Genomic DNA, 11,739 nt, shown 5'->3' with positions numbered 1-11,739 from the left:
CTGGCAATGTGGGCCGTCCAGCTGTCTTACCTTTTGTTTGATAGGACCTTTTACTGTGACGTCAGACGCACTTCCTTCTACGTCGGCTTCCTTCCACGTTCAAAATATTGCCATAAATCGTGGGTATCTCTCCCATAATAATGATAATATTACTATTTTTTATTATTATTGTGTACTGAAGGTGAAAGCAGAATTGGTGAATTGTTGGATGATGTATGCAAGCATGCGCCAATGAGTGTCCGTCCTTCCGGATGGTGGGTGGGTGTGTGTCTTTTCTGTCAGATGCAGGTGTTCCTACACACATTGGGCTTTTACATGTCACTCTGTCAAGACGTCTCATTTTCATTCCCGGAGCCCTACAAATGGCCACGAAAATAATTCATTTTTTGGTAAATGGCAAAGTGGAGCGAGCAGAGTTTAGAGCAGACTGCACGACTGAAGATGTTAAAGGTAAGGGGGGAACTATAATTGCTATTTATTCAAACTATTTCAAACAGTCTTGTTTCCTTTACTTTTGTTTTTAAATGCTTAAAATGAAAGTGTCAAAGACTAAAATGCGCACTAGTCACAAGTGGAGTCTGGATTTGCGTGGAAGGACTTGAACTCCATGTGGTGGCGACAGGTCCTCAGGATAAAGAGCTTCATTCTCCGTGACACACAAACAAATTATGTAGCAACCCATCTCACTTAATCAACCAGAGAATTGGAGAAAATATACCATCCTGGACTTTGTATACTATTAACTCGGGATCGATTGCAGATATGAAGCCGTTCATACTCACCTGTCACCTGCAATGACCTCTGTAACGTGGCAGAGCTGTTCCGAGCGGCAGCCGAGGCGTCACCTCATCACATCCTGAAGCTGTACAAAGCCAACGGCAGCGTGGTGAATATCTCGCCCATGCTGGAGCCCAACAGCCAGGACTCGTACTACCGGCTGGAGGTGGTGGCATCTGATCTTCAGAGTGAGTAGGCATTTTTTGGGAATAGAACCAACATTCATTGTCTTCTGGAACTTTTGCTGGTCACCATCCTTCGATAGAGTTTTGAAACAATTTGAAGGCCTCTATCTTTTAGTGAATACAGCAAACCTTTTGTCCAATCGCAGACATTGGTGTAAAAAGTGACGTGGACAACATGGAGCGCAGGTGAGTCCGTCACAAACGTGAAAGACAACCAGAGTCTCACTTTGGTGTCTGCGGCTTCAGGCTGTGTCACCTAGAAACCAAAGTCCAGCAAGATGCAGGCAACACTCCACAAATTATCGATAACCTCAAGAGTCAGGTGGAGTCTTTCAAACGAAAGCTCGAGGTTTGTAATCCTGCTCAGAATCTACCCTCTTGCGTCCGAGCTGAAACGTTTCGTTTTTTTCTTGACAGAGCGTCAAGCACCTGAGCTGGATGGGTTTGTTCAGGGATGAGAGTCCACAACAGCTTTCAAAGTTCCCAGCGAAATCCAAAGGGCTTCAGTTGAACATGGAAGAAGAGCACCGGGAGGTTCGCAAGAAGTTCCTCAACATGAGGTAAACCATTGGACACGCAACAAAATTGTCGTTTGCTGTTGAAGAAGGAAAAAACATGTTCAAAAGTGTTTACTGTGGATTTGGGCGCTTCAGAATAGTCCCGCATTTTGATCCAAGCAATTTGTTTTTTGGGTCATTATTCTACTGGAGCACCCAGTAGGCCAAGATTGAGAGAAAATAAATAAATAAATACAACTTGGAGGAGACTTGGTTATGTTCCGGCACTACTCTGATACTTCATAACCAATCTGAATCTTTGGAGGGTAGGATCAAATCTCAAGACTATCCTGCAACAAAATGTTCTGCCTAGATTCAGAGTGCTTGGTCTTAGATCCAAGTGATGTCTCCTGGATCCAACAAGATGATGATCCGGTCAAAGTGCAGATAAGCTTCAAAATGAGTTTTGATTGCAGCTCGCTGCGGGTGATAGAAGAAGTGAGACAGCAACTGAAAACTCCCACTTTTGACAATTGGTGAGTGCCGACACACGCTCGGAGCATGCACCAAGCAAGCCACGCCCCCTCCCCCCACCCATTTGATTGATGTGTTGTTGACAGGCAGTGGGAGGAGCCAGAGATGCTGGTACTCCTCCAGGTGATGTTCACCGACCTGGACTTCTTGACAGTGTTTCACATCGAAGTGGATGTTCTCCAGAACTTCCTGTTTGAGGTCTACTGCCACTACAACAACATCCCCTTCCATAACTTCCAGCACTGCTTCTGCGTCACGCAGATGGTACGAACACCAAATCATCTCAATTCGATTTATACCGTAGCACCAATTCACAACGGAAGTTTGAATGAAAGTATCTAAGTGGGTTGCAAAAAAAATTTAAATTACAAGCCCCCAAAATTCTGCAGAGGATGCTGATAAACTTTGACAGCGCATGTGAATAAATGTGGAAAAAGGAATGACAAAATAAATACGCAAAAGTTAATTATCCCGCTAAAATTCTTCAGGCATTGACTATGTGTTCTTACAGCGGATGTGGGCAAATGTGGAAAAGAAAATTCCAGAAAAAAAATAAATCAATCAAATGATAAACATCAACTATGTATTCCAACAGGGGATGTGGGAAAATGTGGAAAATGTAAAAATACTCAAAAGTCAATTGACTGGCTTGGCACCTGAAGGGCATCCAAGCATATTTCTGGTTGGGGTCAGTGATCCAGTGAAGCTCCGCCAGTGACTGAACACCACATGCACAAGCAATTGGTCATGCAGTCTAGGAAAATCTCCAAAAAGAACAACCTCCAAAGAGAACATTGGAGTTGGGTTAACATGAAGAGACATACGGTAGCTAGTGAGAAAAAAAAAAAAAAAATCAGGCAAAACTTCCCTCCGTCTATGCCAACATAACTTGGAGTAGAGCCCAGAACATCAAAGTGTGACTCTTGACAGATGTACGGGCTCATTTGGCTGACAGACATCTGGAGCAAACTAGATCCAATGGACCTTCTTATCTTGCTGACCTCTGCGCTGTGCCATGACCTGGACCACCCCGGCTACAGCAACGTCTACCAGGTTGCCTTGCTCCTCTCAACTCCTTTTCATCCTTCTGCGAGATTGTTTTCGACATTTGTGTCTGAACGCGACAGATCAACGCCCAGACCGACCTGGCCCTTCGTTACAATGACATCTCACCGTTGGAGAACCACCACTGCGCGGTCGCCTTCGGCATCCTGGCTAAGGTCTAACGTTGGCAGGCTCGACAGTTTTTGATAGGTTGCTCAGTGTTCTTTTGTCCGATCTATGCAGGAGGAGTCCAACATCCTCAAGCACGTGACCACGGAGCAATACAAACACATACGAGCAGGGATGATCAGGTTCTAAGACTTTCCATCCCAGCTCTTTACTTCTCAACTTGACGTCATGATGCGATTCCAGGTGCATTCTAGCCACCGACATGGCGAGGCACAACGAAATCCTCAATAAGTTCAAGACCATCCAGCCCGTCTTTGACTTCAGAAACAAGGAGCACACTGAAGTGGTAAAGACCTGAACCTTCTCATGGATCATTTCTCACTGAACATTATGAAATGAAATGTAAATCTCATTGACATGCTGAAGCCCTTGGAAAGATTTTTTTTTTTCTTCCATGTGTAGTTAATGAAGATCATGGTGAAGGTAAGCGACATCTCCAACGAGGCCAGGCCGATGGCGGTGGCCGAGCCCTGGCTCGACTGTCTGCTGCAGGAGTTTTTCAACCAGGTACTTATTGGCAGTAGATAAGGGCCGAGCTGCGAGTAAATGGATCATTTCTTCACTAGGGCCAGATGGTAGCAAAGCACTACTTTTGTCTGAATGAATCTCCTCAACTCATTTCAATGAAGGAAAAAAATAAAAAACCCGTTTTGTGGACTGCATGCAGGGTGACGCAGAAAAACTCAAAGGGCTTCCGGTGACTCCATTTATGGACCGGGACAAAGTGTCCAAGCCGTCCTCCCAAACCAGTTTCATTCGCTTTGTCCTGTTGCCGCTCTTCACGGAGATCACCAAGCTCTTTCCCTGTCTGGAGGTAATAAAAGTCTTTTGTCAAATGCCACGTTCTCATGCTAACGTATGGCATTTTTGTAGCCACATATTCTGGAGCCAGTGAGGCGAGCCCTGGAGTACTACTCGGAGCTGGAGAGAGCGACTCAGCAGGAGGCGGCGGCGGCGGCGAAACCCTGATGAGCAAAACCTTCAAAGTGATGATGTAGCAAATGTATGCCAGGGAGGAAGGTGTTGACGTAATAACAGAACCCAAATGTTTAGCATATTCAAGATTAGCTAAACATTTTATTGTGTATGACTGCATTTACATGTTCCAACCAAAGTGCAAATTTCAATTAATTCAGGTGTCTCTAACAAAACACGATGAAATCATATAAATACACAAACATGACATAAATTATTTTGGCATTTCAAGACAGGATATTTCGATCATCATTTACAAATGAGGAATTCAGTGTGACAGAAGGGAGCAGCTGACTTACGTTAGGTTTTTCTTCTTATCACAACAAAAAAAAAGCATGGCAGGATATTAAAGATGCCGCCTGTGGCAAACATCTCAGTTCTTTTTGTTTTTATTCACGGGACAAATGAAATCCTGCGGAAGTGGGAAGCCTGCAGTGTCCAATGTACTTGGTGACATTGCAGTGATTAGATGCACACGAGTATTAAAAGAATCAGTTCAAATAACAATTAGTTCATAGTCTACCTAACCAATGATTCCTTTGAGCCTTCGAAAAAGACACGAGCACAGATAAAGTGGTACCTTGACCTACGAGTTTGATTTGTGACAGATTTTCTTGTACAGCGGTGCCTTAAGATACGAGTTTAGCCATTCATTGCACCTTATTCGGCTGAGCTGCACATTATTATTATTATTATTATTATTATTCACTGGGGATCGCTATATTACAGTCATGCAGACAAAAATGAAAGAGAGTTTCACAACTACTGTGAGTGACTTAGTAAGCACTATCAATTTTAGTTTGTGAAAAAAAATAATTAAAAATATGATTGTGAGTCGTGTTGAATTGTCTGTTTACACGTGTTGCTGCACTGTTTGTGTTCAAATCTTCATTGTTTAACGCGCTGTAACATCACAACAGTTATGTGTTTGTTTTTATTACATCTGTAAGGATTTTAGTTTTATTACGTGTCATTAAACTTCAACGGGGAGTGGCATTAAACAACTTGAAGACTGTTTTTTTTCCTCACTATCTACCAAACTGCTTCTTTTGAGATCAATCGAGATCACTATCTCCACTTTTATACCAAGAAATAGAAAAATGCCCAAGCAACTCGTCTAAAAGAAATAAAAAATAAATAAGTTGGTTCACTCATATCTCAAGGTACTGCTGTACAGTGCAGTATTAGATTAAACAATGATGGGCGGAAGTTGTGGCATTTGTGTTGCCCTCTAGTGGTAGCGTACGTGAAGCTCGCAAACATTCGTTAGAAAAAAACAACAACAGATAAAGCGACATAACGAATAAAACTGACAAATTGGCGCAACTTGAAGTCAAGGTACGACGGATACAAGCATTCACAGTACAAGCCTGTTGTCACTCACGCCATGTTGAGCGACGGACGGACGGACCCTTGAGGCTGGTGAGTCCACAAAGGGGAGGGGCTTCATCTAATTGAACATGATGGACTCAGGATCCTGGTTCATCATTTGCGCCATGTGACGCAAAACGTCCTTCTTGGTGATGATGCCGAGCAGGCGCCTGGCGAGAGAGACGACACAATGAGCCCAGAACGGAACTCACCGACTTTGTGAGGTCCTCTGTCTTACCCGCTGCGTGTGACCAGACACTGGCGGAGGCCCAGCTTGCGGAATATGTCCACTAGCGTCTCCATGGGGGTGTGGTCGGTGACGGTGAAGGGGCTCAGGTTGAGGATGCGGCGCAACTTCAAGGGCTGCGGCGCGCTGGCCGGCAGCTGCGGCGTGTCCTCGGTGAAGTAGACCACCGAGCTGCTCACCACGCCGTCTTGTTTTTGACGGGCAGTTTCTGTGGAGACGCACAAAAACAAATTGAACATTTTTCCTCTACGTTACAGTGTGCTGCCTGCGCCACTCACTGATGGCGAGCGTGAGGTCCCTGCGCTGCACAAAGCCGATGAGCCTCTCGGAATCCCGAGACACCACCACGGGGAAGCCGTTGTAATCCGTGTCTTTGATCAACATCTCCACGTCCTCCACAGTGGTGGCGTCCTGCGTGAGGACGGCCAGCGGCGGGTCGCTCCGACGGGGCCGCATCACGTCGGCGGCTAAGGTGCGGTGCGTGAACTCATCTCGGACATCCAGGTACGGGTACCCGTTGAGCTGGATGTGCGACTCGTAGATGCCCTCTTTCCCGAAGGCGTCCGCCACCCACTTGCTGGTGACGGCGGCCGCCATGAGCGGAACGATGTACTCCAGGCCGCCCGTCAGCTCAAACATGATGACCACCAAGGACACGGTCATCCTGGTCACGCCGCCTGGAATAATGCCACGCCGTGAAGACAGACCAAAGCGCCTCGCTTTGGAAAACGAGATCCTCGCTTACCCAGACAGGCGGCGGCGCCCACCATGGCGTAGAGTCCAGGTGTGACGCAGTCGGCGCCGGGCCGGCACCAGTTTTTGAAGATGATCCAGTCGTGGTGGTGGTACGCCATCTGCTCCACCGCGATGCCGACAATTCGTCCGGCGATGGCGCCCACTGCCATGCTGGGAATGAACAGGCCTGACGGGATCTGGCGACGTCGCAGTTGTCACGCCGTGGCGCCGGTGTTTTTCATATGGCAAAATGCAAACTGAATTGAACTGACCTTCATGCCGAAGGTGAAGATGGTGATGACGATTTTAAAGATGAGAGCGAGCGCCAGCTGCCACAGAGCGTTGTAAACCCCCGGGCCCGCCGGGCGGTCGGGAATGTCGTCCACGGGTCGGCTCATGTTGGGGTTGTTGATGTAGTCGCAGAGCTGCGACGACTCCAGCGCTCCGCAATCGTTGAAGAGCTCAGAGATGAGCTCGCTGGTGCTGCGCCGGGTGTACGGGTTGGGATACGCCAGCACGGCGGTGATACCCGTCACCGCGATGACTTCCAGAACCGGAAACTTCCCCAGCTGGGTGGTCTTCCTTCGTCGGCACCAGGCGATGTTGGCGCGGATGAAGAGGGTCCCCCAAAGGCCGCCGAAGACCCCTAACAGGATGAAGGGCACCAGCTCGGCCATGTACCAGGGAGTGTGGTACTCCACGTAGAACAGCACCAGGCGGCTGTTGCCAAACGGGTTGATGGAGCGCAGCGTGAAAGCAGCCACCAATGCGGCAAAGAAGGAGCGCCATAAAGTCTTGAGGGGGAAGTAGTAGCTGACCTGCGGGAGACAAGTAGGTACTTTTGAAGGGGAAGTCAAATCTTTAGAATGAATATGTTGTGTGTCCCCGCTAGTCAAAACGCAGCATTGTGATTAATATTGCCTTTGTGGAATACGAGTTAAGCGGCAAAACTCATCCCATTTTGATCCATTTTAGTGGGCGGCCATTTTGCCACTTCCTGTCGACTGAAAATGACATCACAGCTTCAGAAAACTGGTGAGCTGTAATTGGTCGTGACCTGACACCTGGTAACCGTCGGCCGAATGGCCGCCTCCCAAGATGGCTACTGACTGATGTTGCAACATTTTTAAGGCATATCTGTAGTTGGTTGGTGGAAAACGGCGGGCAGAAGGTACCTCTTCCAGGCTGAAAAGAACCCCGCCGATGGGTGCGCCAAAAGCCACCGACACGCCGGCCGCCGCTGCAGCCGATAACACCTGGAAACCCCACAACGTGAGCCGACGTGTCACCACACACACATCACGCGGACGGCCATACACAAACAGGTACCTCTCGCCGTTTGCCTTCATTCTTGCTGTACTTTGAAAAGAGGCTGCAGAAGAGGTTCCCGCAGCAGCACGCAACATGAACCAGAGGACCCTCCTTCCCCAGACTGAGCCCCGACGACACGGCCAGAACCAGCGTGACCGTCTTGATGAGCAGCGTCCATTTTCCCAGATAACCGCGGATGATGAAGCCACTGAGGATGGTCTTGATCTGAAAACACGTCAGGTGGCTTTGACGTGCAACGGTCGCGAACGTCAGATCGCCCGTCACTCGCTCACCTCCGGGATTCCCGAGCCGCAAGCGTACGGCGCAAACACTCGCACCAGCGACACAGCCAGGAAGGAGAAGAAAAGAGCCCACAGGACGTAGAGCAAGTAGTTTAACACGTAGGCTCCCGCACCCTACAAAAAAAAAAAAAGGTCACGGTCACAGAAATTAAACCGCCACGTTGTCATTTAGCTAATAAAGGCTAAATTAGGTGAGGGGGGTAAACTGATCATAGAACAAATTGAACTCGAATTATATCGACATGTCATATTGACTGACTTCAGAGGTGCCTGTCATTAACTCCGCCCACTTCTGCCACTGCGGACACTTATCACGGTCGTCAAAGGTCGTCTCGTTGGATATCCAGCAGCACTGCTCGTGGCTGTACCAGAAGGCGGACAGACACACGCCCTCCTTCAGGTCCGTCATCCAGTCCACCGCCAGGTCGATGACTCCGGCCAGCGTACCTGGACCAGACGTAACGGCACACCTGAGCCGTGCCAAATTCATTTGGTGTTCCACGTGCTCCTGACAAACCTGAAAGGAGTCCAATGAGCAGCATCACCACCCATCCTGACCACGCATCCAGGAGGCTCTTGGTCAGCTCCCAAAAGGACTCTTTACTCTTGCTGGTGATCTTTGAGGGAAAAAAATCATGTGCAGAGTTTTAGCAGAGGTTCGAGGCAGTGGCACAACAAGAAAACATCTCCGGCAACCTTGCGGTGGCGGTCAGTATCCCTTGACTTCTCCCTCAGCCAATCAATGGTGTGGAAGTCTTCATAAGTGGCCACGTCGGGGAAGGGCTCTTCCAGGAAGTCCATCAAGTTGCCAGCTCCGTTCATCTCGTCTGTGGGCGTGGCGCTACTCACACCTGTTGGCAGATGGGCAGCACGGAAGAGTGGGACAGTTAGAACCCGGGGTGCCGTGAAAGTCATTGCACACATAGACAAACAACCGTTTGCCAATCATGTTGTTGAAAGGTGGGAGGAAACCTACTCACGCAGGCACGGGGAGAACATACAAACGGCACATAGGAAGACTGGAGCAGGAATCAAACCCTCCACATATGAACTGCGAGCAGGACGTGTGCTACCACAAGTCATTTGATAAAATGAGTCACTTTTGCTGCGTGTGCCCCTGAAACTGCTGTCATTCGGAGATAACTGGCTCGTTAGGAAATTGGCAAGCTTGACCAAGTAGAATTTCGAATAGTTTTCACTTATTCCAATAAAGTTCAAATTGCTCAAATGTTCGTCTTCAAAGCACTCTAAGACAGAAGTGAAGTCAGTCATCATCAGACACTGTGCAAGAGATGAAGAGTATAATGTCCAATCTATCGTAGTCATGATATATCATGAGTCAATAACAAATTCATTTCAATCTAATGTCACAGAGGTGTGTGAATAATTGCTATTTACAGTATTCTGACGGGTCAGGTGTGATACCTTTAAACCTGACTCGCAGCATATGTTTGCCAATTGCAGTTATGACCAGTCTTGCCGACGTGAGCAATTTGCTATTCTATTTCTATGTCGGTTCTGACAAAAAGCCTTCAAGAAAACAAGAGGTTGAAGCAACAAATGCATTCACGAAGCTACGTGCAAGTTTCAACCTTAGGAACGCTCGTCAGCTAGCTCCTTAGCATGTTGAATACAATTACCTTCGGCGGCCTCCATTTTAGAGTCCGTCCGTCCGTGCACTCGGGAAGAGAATATTATGATATGGTTATATCTTATTGGCTAGGGATCAACGTTGCCATTTCAGCTCCATGCGGAGAGATTAAATCCGTGAAAGCAGGAAACGTTCCTGTCTTCCTCCTCCTGCAGCCGTCAGCTGCTTGAATGTCGCGAGATCAGCGATACAGCCAAAGATCCTCTACGAAAAGGAGGACTCACGCTGCCTGAGAAAAATAGACCGATGAAGAAATCTGCTATACATACAAGGATCCATCAAGACAAATATATGAAAAACTCGAGGAATCAGATCATTTAATTGACAGGACACCAAATGTTTGTTCGGGGGTGCCAAAAAAATATCCAATTTATTGATTGATTTGAAAAGGAGTAACCAATATGCTCAGATGAATTGGCCTTTGACACGATTGCTCAATTTCTCATCTTGTCAATATAGGTGAGATGAAGAAGTACATGGGAAACATTTTCACAGCTTCTTCTCCTCAAAAAGCTTCTCCCAAGCAGGCATGATGTGCTTGTAGATTGTCTCAATCTGCAACACACACATAGCAACTTCTTTTGACTTTAGCACCATGCCTTAGCTAAAAGCTCATATTTGATTGGCATGATCAAAGTATTGATAGCTGAATTGACCTGCTCTGACTTTTTCACTCCATATCTAAAGAGTGTCGCCTGGTGTTCGCTGTTGTGGAACAGAATGTCAAAGGTCACTTCCTGTCCCAGCATGTCATCAATGGCCTGCTTCACCACATTGTGGAAATCTCTGGCCGGGTAGCAACCATCCAGAATGTTGTTCACCTAAACACCACAAAGATTTTTTCCGTTTGCATGTTGAAGCCACAAAGCTCACAAAGCAGGTGGCGGTACGTGTCACCTTGTACTTCTTCCCCAGCAACTCAATCGGATCTAATTTGACTTCTGAACGCAGTGCTCGGCCATAGAGGGGGATCTTGGAGTCAGAATCTATGAAAGGATGAAATTCTTAAAAAAGGAAGTTTGAAATTCATACAGTGGACATAAGGCGACATTCATCCATCCATTTTCCGAACCGCTTTGTCCCCACGGGCGTCGCGGGCGTGCCCGAGCCGGTCCCAGCCGTCATCGGGCAGTAGGCGGGGGACACCCTGAACCGGTTGCCAGCCAATGGCTCGCACTCACACTTAGGGGCAATTTGGAGTGCTCAATCGACCTACCAATCGGCTCAATCGGTACCTATTGGTTTTTGGGATGTGGGAGGAAACCAAAGTGCCCGGAGAAAACCCACACGGACACGGGGAAAACATGCAAACTCCACACAGGGAGGGCCGGCGGTGGAATCCAACCCTAACCCTCCTTACTGTGAGGCGGATGTGCTACCCAGTGCGATAAGGCAACAAATCAATTATTATTATTTTTTTTGTGAGCTAAAAACAACAACAAAATCAAGGTTCATTTATTTTAAAACTTCTTTTTAAAACTCCATTGTCTTTTTTTTTTTTTTATGTTTTAGCACAGTGGGGAAATCTAAGAATGCACCAGATTGACTAGTTTTGGTTCATTTTGGCAATTGAGCGGGGGTGTGTAGACTTTTTTTATGCACTCTACCTCGAGATGTCAGGTGAGCCACGTAGCGGACGCCATCCCTCTCCCCGTAGTAGATGGCAAAGTGGGAGAAGTACTTATTTCTCGGATACTCCACAATGTCTCCGGGGAACAGCTGGGTTGCGTATTGTTTCGCCAAAGACTACGCGGACAAGAGAGCAAAACATTTTGCTCGATGAAAGGAAAGACGTGAGGTTCGTGACTCACCTGGCCCATGATTTGAAGCTGTCAGTGGCACGTGTGTTCTGCTCCTGGCCGAAGTGGCAATGTCACAACATGGCAACGAGGGCCAGGCCAGCATTTGTTTATGCGGGTGT

General features: G+C 47.5%; 3 protein-coding genes across 4 annotated transcripts; 1 reads left to right on the top strand and 2 right to left on the bottom strand.

The window, feature by feature from the left end:
• On the top strand, window positions 1–5,266 carry LOC147063045 (high affinity cGMP-specific 3',5'-cyclic phosphodiesterase 9A-like). Of its 2 annotated transcripts, XM_085906375.1 has the most exons (15): window positions 1–119; window positions 283–450; window positions 816–965; window positions 1,109–1,148; window positions 1,209–1,311; window positions 1,380–1,522; window positions 1,936–1,995; window positions 2,080–2,257; window positions 2,924–3,046; window positions 3,121–3,213; window positions 3,281–3,348; window positions 3,410–3,512; window positions 3,629–3,733; window positions 3,894–4,040; window positions 4,100–5,266. In XM_085906375.1, the coding sequence occupies exons 2-15, from the start codon at window positions 363–365 to the stop codon at window positions 4,193–4,195; spliced, it is 1,497 nt and encodes a 498-aa protein (XP_085762501.1). In that variant the 5' UTR covers window positions 1–119; window positions 283–362; the 3' UTR covers window positions 4,196–5,266. The 2 variants fall into 2 exon arrangements, with proteins under 2 accessions (XP_085762501.1, XP_085762425.1); XM_085906299.1 differs by having other exon boundaries at window positions 86–450.
• On the bottom strand, window positions 4,284–10,009 carry clcn4 (Cl-/H+ antiporter 4). The gene is made up of 12 exons (XM_085906175.1): window positions 9,808–10,009; window positions 8,864–9,018; window positions 8,685–8,784; window positions 8,427–8,614; window positions 8,159–8,281; window positions 7,884–8,090; window positions 7,730–7,810; window positions 6,827–7,372; window positions 6,565–6,751; window positions 6,098–6,496; window positions 5,811–6,027; window positions 4,284–5,742 (listed from the first exon to the last, which is right to left on the bottom strand). The coding sequence occupies exons 1-12, from the start codon at window positions 9,821–9,823 to the stop codon at window positions 5,652–5,654; spliced, it is 2,310 nt and encodes a 769-aa protein (XP_085762301.1). The 5' UTR covers window positions 9,824–10,009; the 3' UTR covers window positions 4,284–5,651.
• A 145-nt stretch (window positions 10,010–10,154) lies between these two features.
• plaat1l (phospholipase A and acyltransferase 1-like) lies at window positions 10,155–11,711 on the bottom strand. The gene is made up of 5 exons (XM_085906718.1): window positions 11,630–11,711; window positions 11,426–11,564; window positions 10,716–10,804; window positions 10,475–10,639; window positions 10,155–10,373 (listed from the first exon to the last, which is right to left on the bottom strand). The coding sequence occupies exons 1-5, from the start codon at window positions 11,636–11,638 to the stop codon at window positions 10,308–10,310; spliced, it is 468 nt and encodes a 155-aa protein (XP_085762844.1). The 5' UTR covers window positions 11,639–11,711; the 3' UTR covers window positions 10,155–10,307.
• Between the last annotated feature and the right edge of the window lie 28 nt (window positions 11,712–11,739).

This window comes from Syngnathus leptorhynchus, chromosome 1 (genome assembly GCF_054491065.1).
Source record: "Syngnathus leptorhynchus isolate UIUO chromosome 1, UIUO_Slep, whole genome shotgun sequence".
NCBI classification, from domain to species: domain Eukaryota; kingdom Metazoa; phylum Chordata; class Actinopteri; order Syngnathiformes; family Syngnathidae; genus Syngnathus; species Syngnathus leptorhynchus.
Note: the sequence above shows the minus strand (reverse complement) of the source record. Positions and strands in the feature narration are given on the sequence as shown.

What these genes read in the sequence shown, in the direction of transcription:
- clcn4 (XM_085906175.1), bottom strand. An exon ending in GCTCATTGGACTCCTTTCAG is followed by an intron (nt 8,615 to 8,684) that starts GTTTGTCAGGAG and finishes CGTCTGGTCCAG; the next exon opens with GTACGCTGGCCGGAGTCATC. An exon ending in ATGAAGGCAAACGGCGAGAG is followed by an intron (nt 7,811 to 7,883) that starts GTACCTGTTTGT and finishes TGGGGTTTCCAG; the next exon opens with GTGTTATCGGCTGCAGCGGC.
- LOC147063045 (XM_085906299.1), top strand. Translation starts at nt 216, where the DNA reads ATGCAAGCATGCGCCAATGAGTGTCCGTCCTTCCGGATGGTGGGTGGG. An exon ending in GTGGACAACATGGAGCGCAG is followed by an intron (nt 1,149 to 1,208) that starts GTGAGTCCGTCA and finishes CTGCGGCTTCAG; the next exon opens with GCTGTGTCACCTAGAAACCA. An exon ending in AAGAAGTTCCTCAACATGAG is followed by an intron (nt 1,523 to 1,935) that starts GTAAACCATTGG and finishes TTTTGATTGCAG; the next exon opens with CTCGCTGCGGGTGATAGAAG.
- plaat1l (XM_085906718.1), bottom strand. An exon ending in TGCTGGGGAAGAAGTACAAG is followed by an intron (nt 10,640 to 10,715) that starts GTGACACGTACC and finishes TGTGGTGTTTAG; the next exon opens with GTGAACAACATTCTGGATGG. An exon ending in GAGTGAAAAAGTCAGAGCAG is followed by an intron (nt 10,374 to 10,474) that starts GTCAATTCAGCT and finishes TGTGTGTTGCAG; the next exon opens with ATTGAGACAATCTACAAGCA.